Genomic DNA, 22075 nt, shown 5'->3' with positions numbered 1-22075 from the left:
AATAAAATAAACTTGCCACTTCTGCTAGAAAAGCCTAGCAGAAAATAGTTGTAATGTCTATTAGCCATAACATGATTATTTAGACAGATTTAAGTGCTAGATGTGCAGTTTTTGTGACTCTAGGGAATATGAACTCAGGCTGGAGCTGGGGTTGCCACAGGCACATGGCTGCCACTGGAAACAGCAGCTCCCTTGTTGCTTCTCCTATCTCTTCCCTGCAGTGTCTTGTAGTGCTCAGTGTATAAGGTAATGTTATCACCCTGTGGGTTTCCCTGCCCCGCTCTGCAGGCAGCCTAATCCAAACTGCATGTTGTGCTGGTGTAGGTCCCCTTTGCCAGCTCAACTTATGAACCAGCTGCACTGGCACAATGATGTGTGCTGGCCTGCCAGCGCTGGCTCAGACCCCAGAGGAGGTGGTGCATGTGAGTGCAGAACCGGGCAGGGAAGGATGATGGAGATGGTGGTGGGAGGGCATTCTGGGACCTGGGAGGGGAGCGGGATCGGCCGCGATGGCACAGGCTGCATTTAATTTCTGTCCCTGGCCCAAGCAGCCTTACACGGGCTGCTTGAATTTGTGTCTGCTAAACAGCTGGTGTAGATCTGAGTAGCCCCACAGGGCAGGCTGGGGCTTGACACAGGGTGAGGGGAAAAATATCCCCTTACTGCAAGGTGACCTCCAGATTGCACGTAACCTGTGCTGAGTACAGCGCAGAGTACTTGGCCTGGCTTGTTCCAGTGTAGGTTAGGATTGCGCCCTTGGTTGGCTGCTTGTCTGCCAAGGAAACTCACAGCATAATGTTACCTTGTACACTGAGTATCCCTGAATGTCATAGGGAGGAGGGTAGAAAGTGACACGCTGCTCTGTTTTCAGCACCAGCCCTGCTTCTACCATAACCTCTAGTTCCAACCTCATTCATGTCATCTTCTGTCATGTCATATGACAGAAGAGGATGCTCTGAGAAAAAAGAAAGAAGCTGGAACATGGCTTTCATCCAGCATTTCTTTCGATAGCTTCTTTTACATTGACTTCACCAATCAGCAGTAGAATAAGAAGAAAACCTCCAAAGATGCTGTAGAATAGTGTTCTTAAAAGTATGGGTTGTGACCTAGTCCTGGGTCATGAGGTTAAAAAAAAAAAAAAAAGAGGTACATGATATGTTCTTGCAAAGTACATCAGGAATTCAGATTTTTATCAACAATTCACTTAATCAAATACTGTATTAGAGCCCGATCCTGTGGTTCATGCTGCGCCTCTGTGGCGCGGACCACAGTTACAAATGTGCTGTAAGGCACGTTTGTGGGACTTACCGCTGGGCTTCTGCCGGAGCTAGGTCAGCTCCGGCTGGTGCTGAGCCAGCGCTCGGCGGGCGCCCGGGCTCCGCGGCTTGGCGGTCTCCTGGACCGCTGGACCGCGGAACGGGAAATGGGGGTGTGGCTGGGGGTGTGGAGGAGGCGTGTTGGGGGCGGGGGAGAGGCGGATCCGCGGAGCGAGCTCTGCAGGATCCAAGGCGCTCGGGCAGGGCTGCTTGCCCTACACGAGCACCTTTACTTTAGCGGCGACCAACCAGTCGCCGCTAAAGTGAGTAGCCCCATTGCAGGGCTACTCATTTACCTGGGGGAAGGGAGCAAACATCCCCTTTTCCTGAGGAGCCTCCCGCGGTAGCATGGGAGGCGCTGTATACGGCGGGAGCCCTCTGTGGAGCCACCAGGTCCCGGAGCTCTGGGCAGTTCAGGATTGGGCTGCCCGTTATCTTACTGGAGTTCTTCATAATATTATTACTGTATTACTTGTACTTAGTGCCATATATTTGTTTTTATTAGGTATTTATGAAAAAAGTATTTTTAAGTTAATAAGAATATCAGGCAATAATAAATACTCTCTCTCTCTCTCTCTCTCTCTCTGAAATGCATGCGTGTGTTTATTCCCATGAGTCAATCACAGTCCACACCTCACAGTATGTCTAAGCCAGACATTTTAAATTTATTTATTTGTTGTATGTTTAATTATCAAGAATATCTTTAATACTGTGCACCTTGAGGCTTTAAATTAGTGTACCTATTGTTTTATATTGCATGTCAGACATTTTCAGACAGACTAAGTACAGGAATAGGGTCGTGAGAGTATGTGATATTGCAAAGTGAGAAAAAAGGTAGAATGTTTTCTTTTTAGAAATTTTTTTAACAGAGAAGAAACAAATTTCAAAAGCATTTGCATTGACTAAATGAAGTTTCTAAAATCTCTTTCTTTAAGGAGAGTGATGAAGGCACATCACATTTGCTTGTGTTCATCTCGTTCATGTATAAATCGGGTTATGGGAATGCTTCTTCTACCAGAAAGAGAGTAGTAGAGCATGGGAAGCGGATGACTTGGCTCTCCTCACCCATGCTCCTTTTTTGATTCAAAAAGTGGAACCCTCCCCACTCCACCTTTATATATGAACTTGGCAAACATGAATAAACAAACGTAACAGCATTCTTTAAGTCTAATTTGGCCCTAAGAAATGAAGTGTGCATTAATAACTGCATTAAGTGTTTTCACTATTTGAAAAAAAAACTCTTCTCCAGTACAGTGCAAAATACTTTGTATGAGTAAAACCAACCTTCTACTGCCTTTGACTATTTTCATCTTGCTTCTTTCTTTAGCTTCTTTCTTGTTATGCCAATAAAAGGTTTCTGAATCTGAACCTTTTAGTGCAACAGGTATGGAGAGCAACCTTCTGTGGAATGTCCATTGCAAAGAATTAAAAGTTCTCGCAACTTATTTATTTTATTTCAAATTTATACCTCGCTGTATCTCCCTAATGGGCATTCAGCTTATGCTTTCCTCCTCTTCCCTGTGAAGGTTTCAGTTTGCAAGTTCTTTCTACCATAATGAACTGCTTAAAAATTAACAACCGAATCCTATTGGGCCTGTGCACTGCTGGAACACATGCTCTGGTGGTGCAGAGTGTTTTTTAGCAGTTGCAAAGTGCAACCTGCCATGACATGCAACCTGCCAATGGCATGACTGCCATTTTGTGCAGTCATGCCACCTGCAGACGGACCACACGCCAGTGGCCATGGAAGCAGCCCAGGTGCTGGTAAGTTGGTACAGAACGGTGGGTGGAATGGAGCAGGGAGGGGGGAGAAATGGGGCAGAGACCTGGACAGAGAGTGTGTCAAGGCCAGGAAGGGGACAGTATCGGGGGCATTGAGATAGCACCTAGTTCAGCCACCATTGAAAATACAGAGCTGAAAATACAGGATACAGTGCTGCAGGCTCCCCCAGTGGGAGAGAGGCATGGTGCTTTGCCCTGAATAGATGGGAAGTTGGGACACTGGAAATGTGGGAAGGGCTGTGTGGTTGGAGGTGGATCCAAGTCTGTTTTCTGCTTTGACTTCTGAACTGGAATGTTTTGAATTCTGAGCTATGCAAAATAGCAGCATGAGCACACTGTGTAATGAGACCTTTGGCTGATCTTGGCTTAGGTTTGAAACCTAAAATGATTATTTCACTTCCAGCCATGACATCACTTCCAGGTCAATGATAACACTTCTGGTGGGTCCCAATAGATTGTCATTCTGAAAAGTGGGGTCCCAGTTCAAAAAGTTTGAGAACCACTACAGTAGCTAATATTGTGACACGTGTCACGTGTGACATGTGTCACAATACATGTCACAACACTTGGAGGACAGGTAAAAGCTAAAAATCCAAAAACTGCAACATGACTTCTTGTTAATCTCTGTGTAACTCCTGGACACACTTTGATGATTTTCCTTTCAAATTGGCTCACACCTTGAGGCTATAAATCAGAACTGCTGGGGACATACACGTGTGCACTCTCAATCAATGATATCTCTGGATCCTGGCATTCAGAGATCTGCTGTCTGTATTTTGCATAGCTTCCCATTCTAGCAATAGCAGTTCAGTTGAGCCTTTAGTGTAGTTCTTCAGTTTTGTGGAAAGTGGCCAAAGCTGCACACCATAAACACTGTCTCAGACAAGTTTATAGGCCTTTATTTTAAAGGACCATGACTTAGTTCAGTATCACAGATGCTAATTGAAAGATTGCCCACCTGTAGAGGCAAACCCTTTTTGCTTCAAAGTTTAAACTCTATGAAGAGTTGCAGCCAATTGTAGCTTCCCTATCAGTATACCTGCAATTGTTTCTTGCTTTTACACTTATTTAGGTGGATGACTGATTTTTTCATATATTTTTTTAAATATTTTTTCCTCCAATGAGCTCAGGGTGGTGTACATGGTTCCTTCCCTTCTTTTTGTCCTCAAAACAACTCTGGCCAAAATCCTAACCAACTTTCCAGCACTGGCATAGCGGTGCCAGTGGGGCATGTGCTGCATCCTGCAGTTGGGTGTCACTCATGGAGGCCTCCTCAAAGTAAGGGAATGTTTGTTCCCTTATCTAAGAGCTGCATTGCCCTTATGTCGGTGCTGGAAAGTGGGTTAGAATAGCGCCCTCAGTGAGTTAGGTGAGGTTGATAGATAATGACTGGTCCCAAAGTAACCGAGGAAGCATCCTGGCTGAGCAAGGATTTGAACCTGGATCAAATGATTAAAGCATCTTCTGTTTTAACATCTAAAAATGCAGCATTTGAAGTGATCAACATATGAAGGCTTCTTAATACTGGGATAAAAAGTTCCCAAAAGTTTCAATAATGTTCTGCTCTTTCTATGCAGGGGAAAGTTCAGTGCTATGGTGCATCATCTCTTCTGACCTTAAGAGACTTTAAGAGAGAAAACATGTGCCCTTGTAGGTATTGCTGTAGCACTTGTTCTGCAGCTGTACAGGGTAGCACCAGACTCTACCAACTGCTTCTAGTCTCAATATTGTGCTCTGCCAATTATCTGAGCTTTTCCCTCTTGAATTGTTAATCTCTTTTTTGCCTGCATAATCATGAGAGGGCAACTGTATTTAAATAAGCTCAAAGGACTAAAAGGAAACAACCCCACACCCTTCCTTGTGATCTCTACAACAGTATTTTTTTTCTTGTTCTGAACATGTTTCAGACGGAAAAAACGGACACACATGAATACCTGAGCATACAAATCTCTGCTGATTGCTTATCTGTATTTCCGGTCTTTGTGCAAACTGGAGCTGAAAACAGACTAGTGTGTTTTGTGTTCAAACTCTTATGTTCCGACATATAATTTAATTCAGATAAAAATAACACCTAGTCCTTCTCTGTTTTCAACAAACAACCCAATCCTATACTTACCACAGGAAACTGACTGATGCCAGTTCCCCCTTTGTGATGGCACTGATTGTCGTAAAGCAGTCAGAGCCTATTGGAAAAGGCACTCCTACAGTGTGCAATTTAGTGCATTGCCGGGAGTGCTGGTGGGAAGGACTGCGCCTTCCTGCCCTGTCATCAGATGTTTCCCTGCTTACCGGAGCAGGTAAGATGTTGGAAAAAGTGGGAAGGGGTGGCGGAATTGAGGGGGGATGAAACGGGGAGGGGGTGGGCAGATTGGGTGCCAGGAGGGACAGGATTGGCGGTGCCAGTGCTGCTGATGTCCTAACCCCTTTCCTGGGCCCAGTCCTGCAGCACAGATCAAGGCAGATCTATGCCAGCAAAACTGTCATAGTCCCACGCACACCACAGGGGCTTACTTCTAGGCCAGTGTTTCTCAAACTGTGTGTCGGGACCCACTAGGTGGGTCGCTGGCCAGTTTCAGGTGGGTCCTCATTTATTTCAGTATTTTATTTTTAATATATTAGACTTGATGCTACCATGGTATGTGCCTGCATTTGGGCAAATGTTACAGATCTGTACTTTTAACAGGCTACTATGTATATGCTTTGAACAATGATAGTCAGTGGGGCTTTCTCCCGGGTAAGTGTGGGTAGGTTTGCAGCCTGGGATGTTAAAATTTTTTCCACTTTATGAACTTCTGGTCATGACATCGCTTATGGTGGGTCCTGACAACTTCTCATTCAAAAAGTGAGTCCCAGTGCTAAACATTTGAGAACCACTGCTTTAGGTAATAGATTGATGGTTTCCTTACCTAGAAGAGACTGCCTCCCACCATAGAATGCAGCGGTCACCATTTTGGTGCTGCTGTTTCAACAGGTGGTGGAGGGGATGGGATTGGGTTCAAAATCTTCTATATTATAGGACCTTGGGCCAGTCATTATCTCTCAGCCCAACCTACCTCATAGGATTCTTGTGAAGACAAAAGGAGGGAAGGAACCATGTATACCACCCTAATATTATTTTTTATCATATGTAACTATAACATGAATACAATGATAATTATTTGACAATTTTTTTTACTGTTTTAAGATTTTTATAAACCAAATGCATACAGTAGGATAAAAACTGCAGGAAAATAAAACATAAATTATACAATTGAAAATTGAGTGTCTGATCATTGAAATATTTATTTTGAACTTGTTACCATTTTTTGTGTTGAGAGGTTTCTTTCCTATTCAAAGCAACCAAGAGACTATAGGTACAGTAACAGATCACTGCAAAAATCTCTCTGAACCAGTTTTTGGGATGGGGGTCAGATCAACTATCTGGGACAAACAGAAATGTAGATACAGGTGTCCTCCCGTATCCACTGATCCGGTATCCACAGTTTCACTTATCCAAGGATCAGCAGGTGCTGGGGGGATGGGTGGACCTGGTAGTAGCACTTGCAGCATGTATGCTTCTTGCTTAACATTTTTGCTTAATTGGAGAATCTATCATGCAGAAAACCAGCCTGCAAGCTAGAGGGAGACTAACTGAATGTTAGCAGGAAATGGAAACTGTTCACCTTACTGTTAACATTCAGTTAGTTTCCTCTCTGTAGCATGCAGGCTGGTTGCCTATGCATTTGGTTCTTCAGTTAAGCAAGAATGTTAAGCAAGAACCACCCGTGCTGCAAGCGCTACTACAAAAAAACGAAGGTACTGTAATGGGCATGGGGGTGTGTGTGGTGGCCTGCTATTTATAGGGTTCCCTCATATCCGTGGTTTCCAAATTCGTGGGAGGGGGCTGTACTTTAAATGCTTGGGACTATTAATATACTTTTAATCATGTATTTTCTGGAAGTGCTGTAAAAATTTTTTCTTAGGCATTCATTTGTAATTAAGTAAGTGAAAAAAATTCAATTTAATTACATATTCTGTGTGTGTGTGTGTGTGTGTGTGTGTATTAAACAGCTGCTACCTGCCCCAAGTTCTTAGAAAGCAATGGAATATTCACAGAATATGGAAGGTCTGATGAAATCAAGGAATTGGGGAGCTTCTCACTTTTTCCACACGGGGAGATAGAATGAACTGATTTCACTGATTTAATTCCAATTATTTATATCCCATCTTTCTCTCCGATTTGGGGCTGTGCCTTGACATCACAACTTTTATACCGTTTTTGTGCATGTGAAATAATTTCATAGGTTGTAGATAGTGTTTGTTTTTATTTCTACAGAGAATGTTTGTCGTTTGAGGGATTCTCTCATGTGCTGATGTTCATTGAAGAGTTTGTGGCTAGAGAAGCTCCTAAATGTTTGATGTTATACCAGGGCAAACCTGTGAATACAGCAGAACTGGAGACCCTGATAAGGTTAATTTATATTTTCATTTAAATAAGAGAATGCATTAGTATACTGCTTGTCTTAAGTTTAATAACATTAAATATAAATTTGCTGGCTTTAGCGACTGTGTTTGGAATGCCCTTCACAAATACCCTGAGTGATGTGGTTGATCCCACACTGGTTGGGTCTCCATAGTAGAATTGGAGACTGGTCTCATATCCCAATTTGCTTAAAAATAAGTCATGTTATTTCCAGAAAGATTGTTGAGGAAATCTGTGCCTTCTCTTTAATGTTTTTGGAATCTGTGATGGTGGCACTCTTGTTACCAGAAGAGAGTAGAAGGGAGATCTAGTGTCCATCCACAGAGATGGTTCTTTCCCCTCTTTCTGTCTCTGTTGCTACCGCCAGTGTCCATCTCTGCAGGTTGCTTGGGGGCTGTGCAGTTAACTGTGCAGTTAAAGAAAACAAAAATAGTTCCTTCTGGTCTAATTGATAACCAGGGCTGTTTCATAGGGCTGTTTCTCCATAATGAGCACGGCCAGCTATTTCCCCAATACATGCTGCTTCTACCAGCCAGAAAAATTTCTCACCTTCCTGTGGATGGCTGTCATTATCCATATTTGCAAGGAATAGCAGAAACATTTCTTCCTTTCATGTTAGCCAGAGCTAAAATTATTTTCTGGGAACCCTGCTGGCTCAGAAAAATCACTTAAGAAGACCACTGTATCCGAGCTAAACTTAATCTCAGATGTTTGTTCTCGCCTAATGAGGGAAGTGCATGGAAACTAGCTGTACTAGCAAGAACACACTAATAGATGAGAGTGGATTACGTGGTACTCCTGGATCCCTATAAAGACTTTCGGATCAGGCTTCTTGGTGGAATGTGCTTTCCAACTGCTGTAAATGGCAATCCAGAAGTGTACATAGCCACATGCTTCTGGACCACTGCTGGAAACTATGCAGAGGCCTCCCCCATGGCATCAGGTCAAATAAGGCCTGCTGATGGAGGCGAGTCAGTGGAGTGGGTGGGACAGGGTGGGGTGGAGGGATGGAGGTGAAAAGGAATGGCACTCAGGTGACTTGGGCTGGATGGGATCCCCTTCCTCACCTCGGACTTGTGCCAGCTAGCACTCCAAACACTCTAACACACTCTACAAAGATTCCCCTCTCCCTTTCCACTACCTAGATCAGCCATTTTTAACCAGTGTGCCATGGCTGTGGCATGAATGGTCCCCAGGTGTGCCATGGGAATTTGGGAGAGAGTCATTTATTAGTAGGGCCATTGGGAGATATGAGCCCCCCATGGGTAGCACAGTGTGCCTTGTCAATTGCCAAAAAACCAATGGTGTGCTTTGCCAGTGTGCCATGAGATGAAAATGGTTGAAAATCATTTACCTAGGTGCTCTGTATTCTCTGCAGGACAGCAGTGAAGTGCACCTGCTGCGGTCTACAAAAACCTAACTTGCAGGAGAGAGTTACTTCACTTTTTCTCTTTGTGGGGGAAAAAAGGGAGACAATTTTTCTTCTCCAATTCGAACATGCAGAATGTATCAACCATGTTTCTAAGTTGTCCTCTTCGACAATCCAAACAGAAGACAAACAAGATGATCTATCTTTTGTGCTGAAGAAAGGGGGGTGAGGCTTCTCTCTCTGCCAGCTGGATTTTTCATAAACTAGCAAGGAGGTTTGCTGTTGAGTCATGCAAAGCCCAGCTAACGGGAGAGAAGCTACCTTTCTTTTCCTCCACAAAGAACAGAAGAAGTAGCTTCTCCCATGAGTGGGGCTTTTGCTGGGAGTGTAATGGTGCTTGCCAGTGAAGGATGGCCATTGCCACTAGCATGGAAGTAAGGTAACTGGATTTCTTGATGCTTGGTCATGCCTGAAGGTGTCCTCTGGACCAAACTCGAGTTGAAACCATGCCAGATTGTTCCATTCTTCCTAAACAGACAGAAATAAACCAAAAGGATTATCTGTGTGTCTTTCTCTCAAAGGAATGCAATGAACTTGAGTGTGGTAGGCTTGTTTCATGTTTTTCCTAGGTCATTACTTCAAGGCCTACTGTGGATGTGAGCTCTGACATACAAGAAGTCCTTAAGCTGCAGTGAGAAATGGGAGGTTGACCTACAAACAGTCCTCCCAAATGTATCATCAGATTCTTCCCAAAAGGAAACTGTATTATGGATGATAGTCTTCCTTTTTTGAAAATGCTCAGTTGGATAAATGCCAATTTTCAAGTGTGTTAGGTATTGGGGGAATAACGTTTCTTGATCTCAGTTGTCCCATAACAGAAGAGGATGGGCTGGGTGACATTTGACCTCTGTCACCTCTCATTGTTATAGTTCATATTTAATCCATTTGCAATGAGAACTACAATAAATTCCATGGAGAAGAATAGTGTATTACCTCTTATAATGGGTTTAAGCAAACATTTCATTAAGTATCTGTTTTTTGTTTTAAAGCCTCTGTAATCAAACTGGCAGCTTGGAACAAGAAGACCTTGAGTTATGTGAAGCACTTGTCCTTCATCAGCTTCAGAGATTATTGCAAAACCCACCAAATGGATGCCTTTTATCTGAGAAAATGTGTAATAACAAAAGTAGGATGCTGAATGAAAAGCAAGCCAGGTACAATCATTGTTGAGACTCACACAATTCGTGTAGGTCCTATATATGTGTAACATTGAAATTCAACAATTTTCAGAGGGGAACTGCGGATGTTAGGAGGGAGGGGGGAAAGCAGAGTAATCTGTGAATGCACCCCCTTCCTATGAAAAGATATCCCACCATCTAGGCTAGTTGCTACACAGGAGTGGAGGCTTGGTTAAAGTTTCAAAAGAAATACTTTACTCACAGTTCACAGTTGTGTACGTGCATCTTCTGATGGTAATGAGAGGCCCTAATACTTTAGGAAACCCTATAGCTGTTCCCTTTGTGTGGAAGTCTGGTGAGGATGGGAGCCCTGGCAGAGCATATCCTTCTCTTGCAGTGTTCTGGAGAGGAGAGTGTGAGAAGGAGAGTAGGAAGGAAATAGTGTTAAGGACCACACCCCCTCCAAGAACCACAGAGAGGACAAGTACCACAGATACTCAATGCCACAGATAAGTCAAGTTGAGAAAAATCGTGAAATTCTCTGTGACCCTCAGTCAGGGTCTGTGACCCTCAGTCAGACCTCCTAAGTCAGGGGTTAAACTTGGGGGGTGTTTGACTATAATTTTGTCTGATTTTTACCTGAAGCCAGATCCTGAAAAATAACCTACCAGGAATTGTTACCTAAGAACTGTAGAGTCTCTAATTTATTAAAAATATAGTAAAAGATCATAAGATACACTTTTATGCATTAATTTAATTCTGCTCTTTGCAACCCTTTTGTAAACACTGTCAGAGTAAGTGCACTGTAAACAACATACAAGTAGAACCATTAATCAAATACTTCTTTAAAGTGCCTGGTATGTTAAGCCAGAGGCTCTACATGTAACATACAACATATAACATATAACTGGGAGTGTTCAATTCAATTCATAGCAGAGAGACAAGCAACAAGGAATGAGCGTGAGCAAGCACAGCTACACATAGTTGCAAACTGATTTACTCAGAAGTAGACCCATTGCTTTCCATGGGTGTTATTATTAAGTAATGGTGCACTGAATTGTGATCTTGACCTTGTTTAAGATGGAAATGAGGATTATATCCTGGTGTTTTAAAAACCAAACCTCTGCCAAACATTTGCAAAATGGAATGAGGGGTATAGAAAGGTTGGGTGTGATCCGGCCAAAGAGAATGAGTCTTGTTTAAATGGCAGTGTTGAGCCCTGGCTTACTTTTTTCTCAGGAGGAGTGAAAAGGTTAACTTTGGCTGCAGCTTGCACCCTTGTGGCCTTGGAAACTAATTGTACTCTAATCATCTCTGCATTGTTCTCTTGCTCTCCTCTGGGCTTCTTCTGTGCCTGAACAACCCAGACCCCTGAGTGACCTGCAAATAAGGCGAGGAGATTTACATTTGATTTATTGGCAGAAATTTCTCGACTTATAGGCCAGTGTCTACAGTAGATAGTCTCGGTTGACTGGCAATACACTGCTGTCCATAGTCTTGCAAAGTGGTGTTACATCTAAATTCCAACAGAGTTGGTGTATTACATATGAGCAAGAAAGGACCCCAAAGTAGTGGTGGTGCTGGTTGTTGACCTTAACACTTGTAGGGTTGGATCCAGAGCTTGTGTTGGTCCAAAGATGTGCTTGGACATGCCCCAGGGGAATTTGACTTTTTTCTTTTGAGTGACAGATTCCTATGCAATAGCACAAATTGCTTTTATGATAGGGCATGGGGTTTTAATATAATTTATCATGTTTGTGTCCTGTCCATTCTCAGCATTCATGAGGTGATCCTATTTTATGGTTGCACCAGTTCTGTGAGGTGGCTTAGGCTCTGAACTTCATGGGTGAGTGGGGATTTGGACCCAGGGCTCTCTGGTTCAAGTTCATCATTCTGTCCACAATGCTACAGTTAAGATCTGTTTGAAATAAACTGACATTCAAGTTATTCCAATTCATGTCTAGGTGAATGAGCAAAGAAGAGGGGTGTGTGTGTGTGTGTATGCTTGTCTTGGAATAATGAAACTTGCACTACACATCTGGGTAACATTGAAAGTGTCTAGTCTGATTTTTTTTTATTAGTACATGCTGGGTTGTTGAATATATTTACTTTCATCTTTTTGCAGGTCTGAATTGCCACCTTATTTTGCAGTGACATGGGAACGTATAAGCAAGCATGTCTTATTCTTGCAAAAGTATGGTGCCTTACTTGGACAGGAAGCAAGAGACGCGTTTAGTACCTTATTGCTTTTGAACAGAGATGAACAAAGTGAACTGGTCAGTATTTATTTCATTTGCAACCAACATAATGTATCTGTTTTGCCCATGTAAGGTAAAAGACTGTTATCAGGTGCAAGCTCTTAGGAAAAAATCATTTGTAGAAAGTTTCTAATACATAATAGAAGGTTTGTCAAGTATTGGATCTGTAACATATATGCTGAAAAGCAGCCTTCTTTAGGCATTTAACTGATGATTGCTTCTTAGACTATGAGTGTATTTATCCCTATTCAGGATCCCTAAATGCTAGGGAAAGTGTCATTTTGAAAGCAGGTGATGCAGCAAGTTACTACTTTGTTCCTGAGAATGTTCTGAAAATCTGAGATTAGTATTGGTTTTAAAAAATATCTGTTTAAAGGAAGATCCTATGTGGATTTACATAGAAGCTTATTCCCATGTATGTGTGTGATGGATTGCAGCTGAAATTACTTGTATCTCTTACATCAGGGATGACCAATTTTTGTATTTTTGTGTGGGATGAGAGCATGTCAGTTCAGTTCAGTAAGACCTTTATTGACATAAAAGAGAGCACATCCTTATTTTCCAAATACTGGTCTGGGAGTTGGAATTGTCCAACTGTTTCATGGGTCAGATTCTGTAACAAAAACCTGTATCACTTAGCAGCAAGGCTTTCACAGATACAAAGTTCAAATGCTCTGATGATAGGAGGTCATTGATTCGGGACGGGGGTGAAGGACTAATGTACTCTGTGGAAGATTCCTTCAAGAGGCAGATTGGGCAGTTTTGGATTTCCAGAATGCCTGTGAAGTAACAATGCCATAAACTGCATATGAAAAGTCATTGCTTCAGTTAAAAATGTTAAGACAAAACATGAGGGAGCTGAAGCTGATTTTTTTAATGTCAGAAATGTACTCATATTTAATTTTTCATTTATTAATATACTTGCTAAACATTGTGGCACCTTAACAGCCTTTTAAGCTTCTGTTGTCTAAAGGGTTGTAAAAGGGAATAAATGAGTACTTGTTTGTCCTAATAATGTTTTATTTCTAATGCTATAGGCTATGCCAGGTTTGCAAGAGAGCTTCCCAGAAATATGTGAAGACAGATCACTTGCTTTTAGCAATGAAACATCCTCTAATTCTCAGACAAACAGTAGCAAAATAAAACAAGAAAAACCGGCACAAAGCCTTGATAGCAAAGATGCAAAAGAACAAGGTAAAATTCTTTAAAGGATGTGTTTTTAACTTATTGCTCTATTCCACTGGTGCTCAAAGTGGTGGGTCGTGATCCACCATAGGATATTAAAAGGGCCATTCTCCCTTAAAGGGAGTGGCCTAGGAATGGGTGCCCCGGCAGCACCACAGCGATCATTGTGCCGCGGGCACCCAGTGGCTTGTCACCCTACTGAAGGTCTGCAAGCCTCGGAGAGGGTCCGGGAGACCTGCACTCCCCTCTGTGGGTCTCCCCCAAGTGTTGTATCACTCCGATCTGCAGGTCAAATAGCACTTCTGGTAAACTGGAACCAACCTGCAAATCGGAGAAATAAATTGCTTGCTGGAGAGGTGCAGAGGAGACTGTGGGCCTCCCAGACCATCTCCAAGGCTTGCACATCCCCCCAAGGAGGGTGACAAGCCTCTTGGTGCCTGCGGCGCCATGATTACTGCGGTGCCACGGAGGCATAACGCCCCCCTTCCAGTCCCCACCTCCGCCAGCACTTTATAGTGGTTCTCGAAGTCCCGCACAGTTTGAGAACCGCTGCTCTAAATATTCCTCAAAATGTGTTTGTAAAATGAAACAGTGAAACAGCACAAGATATTTGCCAGACTAAGCAGACGGTGGCTCTATAGTAAGCATGGAACTCTCCGGTTCATTTCAGTTATTTTAAATGCAGAATTGTATATGGGTGGAGTGTTCTGTGTTATTGAAATGAATGGAGCAGTCCCTGATTCTTTTGAAGCTTCATGTATGCTGTGGAGACCTAAACCTGCAAAATGAATAGATATGTGTATTTTTGAAGTTGTCAGCTATTTCTGTCTTATGGAAAAAGACCATTTTGGTTTCAGATATAAATAAGAAATGGAATCATGCTTAAAATATTATTACTAAGCATTTCCACAGATTTCATGGGATATATTCTATATTAAGTGTACATAGGATTGTAGCCTGAGAGCCCAATCCTAATGAGTGCGACCAGTTCACCGCCAGCGTGCGCTGTTGCAAACATGCCATAAGGCACGTTTGCAGACATAAGTGCCAGCCCAGCACGAGTCCATGCTGGGACAGCACCAGTTGGCTGGTGGTTCACCACCTGGCAGTCGCTCAGAGCACCACGTGGAGCGCCCAAGTCGGGGTGGGGGGGAGGCGGGGAGGAGGTGTTCCAAGCGGATGGAGGGTGGGGAGAAGGCATGGCAAGAGTAGGGAGTGGGGTGAGCGGGGTCAGAGCTCTGCTCTGCTAGTTCCAGACCCTGTGTCGGGCCTTGTGGCCTGACATGAGGCATCCTTACTCTGCACTGGCTAAATAGCCGATGCAGAGTCAATTAGCCCCATTGCAGAGCTGCTTCCCTTATTCAGGGGAAGGGGGCGAATGTCTGCTTCCCCTGAGGAGGCGTCGGGAGCCGTCGGTGTCTGCCTGAATGCCGATAGGATGCCATGGCAGCTGTTTTAGCACCATGGCAATCCTGCGCACCAGGCAGCTTAGGATTGGGTTGTAAGGGTGTTTTATGTGTTAGCCATCTTGGGGATCAGTGTATGGAAAGGTGAACAGTGTTGATGCAAGAAATACTTGTATATTGTAAAAACCTTTCTTTGCAGATGCATTGAACAATGTATACATAAGGAACACATTTGTTCCTAGTATATCTGTGCAAAGGAAGCATAGATGCATTTCTCCCCCTTCTTGAAAGTAAGAAGCTCTATAATGAGAAAAACATGCACTGGCTTTCCAAATTTTTTTTAAAAAAGGGTTTTTTAGATGAATTTGTTTTGCTCAAGAAAGTACTTTGATTTAGGAGATGGTGACTTCTTTGGTGTGTTATTGTATCAAAGGCCAAAAGAGATGAGCAATTAGGATGCAAACTTCTTGACAGAATATACATAAGCAAACCCATTTAGGTTGCTTTACTAGTTCTTTGTCAACAAAAGAGAAGTACTATGATTTAAACTAATTTGCTAGGTTTTGTTGTTTTTACATGTATCATTTTTTTTAATTAATGGCCACAATGGAGAAGTTATCACTAGATTTAAAAAAGAAGAAAGTCTCAGGACCAAAACTATTCAAGGTATTTGGGTGGTTTACTGTTTTCTTTTGCAGCTGTACAGAGATATAGTCACAGCATATTTGACTAAAGTTCACAGTAGGGTCCTTTTGTAGAGAACTGTAATGGACAGTTTAGATCAATAAACAAGAGATAACAAAACTGAAAAATTAAAGGGAATGGGGCTTAAAAAGACAACAAACTGGTCTGATCACTGTGACTTTGAAATGTGCTTCATTATTGTGTGTATTCACATACAGAAGTTGCAAGCTGGTGTGAAGATGAGAGCAAGGAAGAAAGCCTAATGGAAAAGATTCCTATTACAGGTAAAAGTAATGGCTGCATAATAGCCTCAAATGCAGGGTTTGACTTTATTATATAATCAAAACATTGCATTTCAGTGGCTTGTGAATCCCCCTAATAGTGAGTAAATTCAGCTACTACATACTGAGCACAGAGATTAAACGCAAGATCATAAAGTCCACGCTTATGCTAACATAAACCAAGATGGAAAATAACAGTGCCTATTTTAATTCCTTGTAATCATGTTATGCGTTTTAAACCTTGTGAATATCCTCTGTCATTTTAGCCTTTCAGGTCTTGGTATCGGTGTTACAAAGGTCAGTCTCCATGGGGAAGAATCAGTAATTATATGACAAACTACAGATGTTTCTGATTTGACTCTTTTCTTTTCTGTAGTAATAGAATGTGTATCATTAGAATAAGAGCAGGGAAAAATTTGTGCCAGACAAGAAGCTGAGTTTGTGCCTCTGTTACAAAGGCACTCTGATAATTTAAAAATATTTTGAAATAAGGTTTCATTGGGACTTGTTAAGGTCTCTCTTTCTGGCAGCTGCATTATGTTGTTTCATAAAGAATATCAAAGAAAGGATGACAGTTTGGGTTTGGGGATATTGTAGACATTAGCATCCTTGACAAATGCCCATTGTAGCAAATAAATTAGTAGTTACTTCTGTAAGGAAGAAACACTTTCATTGCCAATGTACATAATGGAATATGAATGATTTATGCTGAGAGAGTTAGCAGAGAGTTGAAGAATATATCTTTAAATCTGTTACATTTTAAATGCTAAAAGTACTTTCAATGAGATATTGGGGTACTGGGGGAAGTTGTCCCACTGGCACCCACGGTTATTTTGCCAAGGTGAGATTATTTATGGATTGCATCCTTCCTCTGCCAGAAGGAGTACCCACTCTCCAGAGGAAGGAAAACCTTTGTATCCAACTCTGTGCATACAAACAAAACAATACAGAACACCATCCTGTGCAAGCCTCATTGAAATGAATAGAATTTGCTTATGGTGGGAATTAATTGTAGCCTTCTTTAACAGGTATATTGATTGAATCAACATAAGGGTGCATTGGCCTTCCAGGTTAAGATTAGTTGTAAAGGTTTAGACATTGCTGTTTCTTTTTCAGAAATAAGGTTTAGACATTGCTGTTTCTTTTTCAAAAATGGAGGCTGCCTATCAATCTATACTAAGTACCAAATGTTTGCATGTCCTCACTAATATCTGGGATTTTTATAGAATTGAATAGAATAGAAACTTGAGCTCACATGAGATCCTAGTAATGAAAGATCCTCCAGTTAGCTGTGTATGTGTGAAGGAGATATCGCTGCATATTTGTTTAGCATGTATTTGACCAGTGATGTGCAGTGAGATCCAGGCCAAGGGAGGCAACACACACTCGCCCCCTCCCTTCCCCCTTAAGCTCAGTCTCTGCGATACCCCACCCCCCGAAAAAAATAAATAAAGCTCAGTCTCTGGAAAACACACTCTTGCCCCCACCAATAATTTTTTTTTTAAAGTCTCATCTCTTCTTCCCCACTCAGAACTGGAGAGAGCTCAGCACAGGTCTCCTGAAGCAACTAGAAAATGGCTGCACCTTGTGCTTTAGAGAGCTAGTGCATTGTGCAGGCTCCTCCCTGCTTTTTTCATGGTTATTTTTTTTTAATAGAAGAGAAGCAAGTCTTCCAGCTGCCTCCCCAGAGCTTGCTGATGTAGGCGTCCTATTTTTTAATTGGCTAGCCAGCCGTCCTTTTTTTTTTTTTTTTTGGTAGCTAGCTATGAATACTGGCCCACCTGCTGGAGGCAGCTCTTCCTGATGCCTCCCCAGAGACGGAGGACACAAGCGTTGTCTTTTTTTATAATTGGGAAACAGAAGTGACTGTCCGTGATTGCACATGCATCCCTGCCTGTTTTGTCCCTTGCATGCCACCATAGTGACTGAGCTGATTGGCAGCTCCTTGTTCCCTCCATGTTTGTGCATTGCTTTAAAAATGGACTGTGTGCTGCAGCAGAGAGAAGCAGCTTGGGAAAGGCAAAAGGTACTTCTTTTTTTTTTTTTTAAACTCCTTGGGTCCTTTACTTTTCTTCTTGCTGGATTAGGTGAGGCTCTGCCTACCCTGACTGTACATCACTGATTTGCACCAGTTGTTTTTCATGTGTTATATCCCAGAATATACTACAAATAGCTGGTATACTGTAATATGTAGAGAACACCAGCTGTTTGTATACTCAACCTTATTTTTCTTGCTTGGGAAGGGAGGGGTCTGCTAAACAGTGTTCAGTACACCAGCACACCTTGTATGAGAGACAATTCAGTCCAGGTTATTCTTTTTTTCTTGTGTACACCCATCTCTGTATACACAGGGAGGCCTTTCATTTTTTTCTTCAACCAGCAGCTCTTTTGTGTTGCATCTACTTCTTAAACTCTGGGAGGTTGGAAAAAGCAACTGTTAACATGCCATCAGTATATGTGGAGATACTATTGCTGTTTGGGGAAAGAAAATAAGCAGCCCTATTGAGCACACAGATTTTCCAACTTGACAGTTTTTTTTCCTGCATGTTTGAAACTGTTTCTCTTCTTATAGCACCTATTTTTTTTTTTAAGGTTAGAAATTGTAAGTGAAATTCAGAGTTTCCATAGGATTAATACGATCATAAATTTTTACATCAATTGCAGCATATCTTTGTATGTGGTGTGAATTTGTCTTTGCCGACGGCATGACAGGCTATTCAGCTAGCCCATTGGCTCAGCTGTTTTTAAATGGCATGTAAATCCCTCTTCTATTTATTGGGGTGGGGTGGGGGATGACCACAAAATCAAAAACATTTTTAAAAATGTTTGCAAAGAAGTTCTGGAAATTGGAGGGAAGGAAGTGGTTGGTGATGTCATATGCAGTACTCAACAGGTACATTCTACAGCTGTTTTCTGCTGTTAAAATTGAACCGTGCTGAAAACTCACAAAATAAGTTATTCACTGGTTGCCTTGGGAAAGCAAAAATACACTCAAATCAACTGCTGTTGTTTCTGAACTACCCTTCTGGCTCTTAAGAAATCTCCATCCATAGGTAATATCCAGTAACAGAATATGGTAAAGCATTTAAATAAACCAGATGGCAACCATGTTTTTGTTAAATGACTGCTATTTAATTGACTCTTTTGTTCAACAAAAAGAAAGAACTAATATGCCACTTTACAAGGTCTTCAAAATTTTGTGTAGAGCAGTGGTCCTTGTGTAGAGCAGTGGTCCTATGACCCACCAACCTGAGAAGCCCTGCCCTTTTGTCTTTAAGGTGCAGGGCAGGGAGAAAATAGCAACATGCTCCCCAGGATTGTGCCACTGCAGGGGGAGGGGAGTTGTTTTTTTTAACTTCCCTTACCTTCTGCTGGGATCTGGGGGGTGTGGGGAGCCCTGTGGAGCGCTCTGCAGGGCTCCCTGTGGCTTGTAAAAAGTGAAAGTTGCGATTGCAACCCACTTCCGGGCTGCAATTCAAAAACCGGAAGTGGATCACGATCGCACCTTTTACTTTTTACAAGCCATAGGGAGCCCTGCAGAGTGCTCTTCAGGGCTCCCTGCATCCCCTGGACCCTGGAAGAAGGTAAAGGAAGTTTACCTACAGTTGTGCCATCCTGGTGAGCATGTTGCTACTTCCCCCCCTCCCCTGCAAAGACTTACCTTGGAAGATTTACTCCTGAGAAGTTTGAGTACCAGTGGTGTAAAGACTTAGGGCCCAATCCTATCTAACTTTCCAGAGCCGATGCAGCTCTGCCAACAGGGTGTGCACTGCATCCTGCGGTGGGGGCCAGTCATGAAGGCCTCCTCAAGGTAAGGGAATGTTTGTTTCCTTATCTCAGGGCTGCACTTAGGTTGCAGTGGTGCTGAAAAGTTGGGTAGGATTGGGCCCTTAGTTTTAAGAGAGAAAAGGCTAGGAAAAGTGCAATAAGTTAAGAAGATGGGGGTGTAAAAAAATATCACAAAAGTATATATGGATAAAATTCAAGGACACAATCATGTTCTTTGTAAAGATTAGTTTTCTGAATTGATTGAAGGCAGAGGGCTATGGAACACCCAGTCTGGATTGGTTTTCTTTGGCTAGCCATTAAAAGCTAGCCCATTTCAACTTCAGATTTTGTCAGAGGCTGCTGACCTGGATAAACCAAATTCCTTTTCACACTATGGCCCTTCAGGGCTGCTGAGCCATTGCTCTTTCACAATCAGCTGGAAGCAAAATTAAAACTGTATTTCCACATGGCCTTAACTTGGTGCTATATTTGCCACAAACATTTCACAATTCAAATCACTGTGGTAAGATCATAAGTATGTTTAATTGGAATTCAGCCCCATTTCCTTTCAAAAGGGTGCTTAGGACTGCAACATTCAATCAGTAAAGAGTATCCCATTGCATGTGGTTTAAAGTGGCTTCTTTTATTCCTGGTCTCAGTGCTGCTGAAATCAGGCCTTTATTTATTTGTTCCTTTTTTACAGCCAGAACAATTCCAGTATTTGCTCATTCCCTTTTTAATTTTTTGTGTGTGAGTGCAATTGCACTTTACTGGGATACTTGTGCTCTTAGTGTGAGCATGAAATGGGACACACTTTAAGGCAAAACCTTGGCTATGAGAAAAGGAACTGTTCTGCAGACATGTTAATGGCAATGCAATAGGAAATGTAGGCCAAGTCACAACACTCCACTCCTGCACTGCCTCATGGACTTCTTGTTCTGCCAATTCCATCAATAACACTTTTTCAATCCATACTGGACTGGCTGATGCTGCAGTTGTGTTTATACACCTTTTCCTCACTACATGAACCTAATCCGTTCCTAAAAACAGATCTTATAGTGAAAATCTGGATAATGAGTACAATTATTTAATTGCACTGGGAAAAATTCTAACTTGTTCCAAAGCCCAAAAATCACTTGGTTCACCCCAAATCACCTGAAATACCTAGCAGCATAAGTAAAAAGGTGTGTGCCATAGTAATATAGAATAGCATTTAATAGCAACATTATACAACATCAATAAAATGTTAAAGCTGACAATGAAAATGTTTTAGAATTTCGAGCGTAATGAGGTTTAGCTCATCAAGCTTTAGTTGCAAACTGTGAGCAACTCCCTTATTTGTTATCTGTTTTTCCATTCCCCCCCCCCCCATCTTCTTCTGTTCTTTAGGACCCATATTCACATTAACTTGTAGAAACACAGCACAAAACAGATACACTGTAAAAGGGAACAAGTGATGCACATGACTTGAAAGCATGGGGTTGCACTACTCAGAAGACACTGAAGGCGGGCACCTTCTCTAGGGCCTCGCTCTGTTCTGAGGTTCCTGAAGAGCACTTCCCCTAAAGCCTGCAGGAGCACAGCCAAGACGGGGCAGTTCTGGACCTTTGTCCTGTCAAGTGGAGAAATCCAAAATTCCATCCAATTTCCTGGAACTCCTCCTTGGGCACATGAGGCAGATTTATTCCTTTCTCTGTTTCTGAAGCTGAAAGCAAAAGGGAGGTGTACTCAGGGTAAAATGGGAGGTAGAACTTGCCTCCATGGGGGGCTTTTTCTTTTTTCCTCCTCCACTGTTCATAGATCTTACATAAAAAATCTTGGTATGGATAAAGAGAGATGGTCTTAATATGTGCAGCATATATAAGTGAAAATTTGTATAGTTAGAGTACTTATAAAGAGGGAAGAGTGTATTCTGAAAAATTGCCAGAAACTAATCTTTAAAAATGGGAAGATAACATGGAAAAACAGAGATTGCAGTAGTATGTTAATGATGGCATCTGAATTTTCCCTAATAACAGACTGAGGCTGCAATCCTACCCATACTTACCTAGGAGTAAGTCCCATTTACTAGCATTGTTTAAAGCATATACATAGTGGCCTGTTAAAAGTATAGATGGATAACATTTTCCCAAATGCAGTCACATATCATGGTAGCATCAAGTCTAATATATTAAAAATAAAATATTGAAATGAATGGGGACCCACCTGGTGGGTCCCAGCCCACAGCTTGAGAAATACTGATTTAATGGAACCTAAAACAGCTTTTGAGACTTGTGCCCTTTTCTGAGTGCTGCTGTAAATGTGGCTGATATAGAATTGAAAGCAGAAGAGAACGGTTTTTAAGTGTATATTTTAGTATAGGCTAGACCACGTATGAATTACAGGT

General features: G+C 42.1%; 1 protein-coding gene across 1 annotated transcript in view; it reads left to right on the top strand.

The window, feature by feature from the left end:
• The window catches only part of KIZ (kizuna centrosomal protein), an 87118-nt gene that overhangs the window by 32422 nt on the left and 32621 nt on the right, over positions 1–22075 (top strand). Inside the window, exons 7-11 of the mRNA XM_066625164.1 lie at positions 7414–7548; positions 9979–10143; positions 12233–12383; positions 13403–13559; positions 15859–15924. Coding sequence (XP_066481261.1) covers positions 7414–7548; positions 9979–10143; positions 12233–12383; positions 13403–13559; positions 15859–15924 — 674 coding nt within the window. The remainder of the gene's footprint in view (positions 1–7413; positions 7549–9978; positions 10144–12232; positions 12384–13402; positions 13560–15858; positions 15925–22075) is intronic.

The sequence above is a fragment of the Tiliqua scincoides genome, chromosome 4, assembly GCF_035046505.1.
Source record: "Tiliqua scincoides isolate rTilSci1 chromosome 4, rTilSci1.hap2, whole genome shotgun sequence".
Classification (NCBI taxonomy): Eukaryota; Metazoa; Chordata; class Lepidosauria; order Squamata; family Scincidae; genus Tiliqua; species Tiliqua scincoides.
This window is presented reverse-complemented; position numbering and strand designations above follow the sequence as displayed.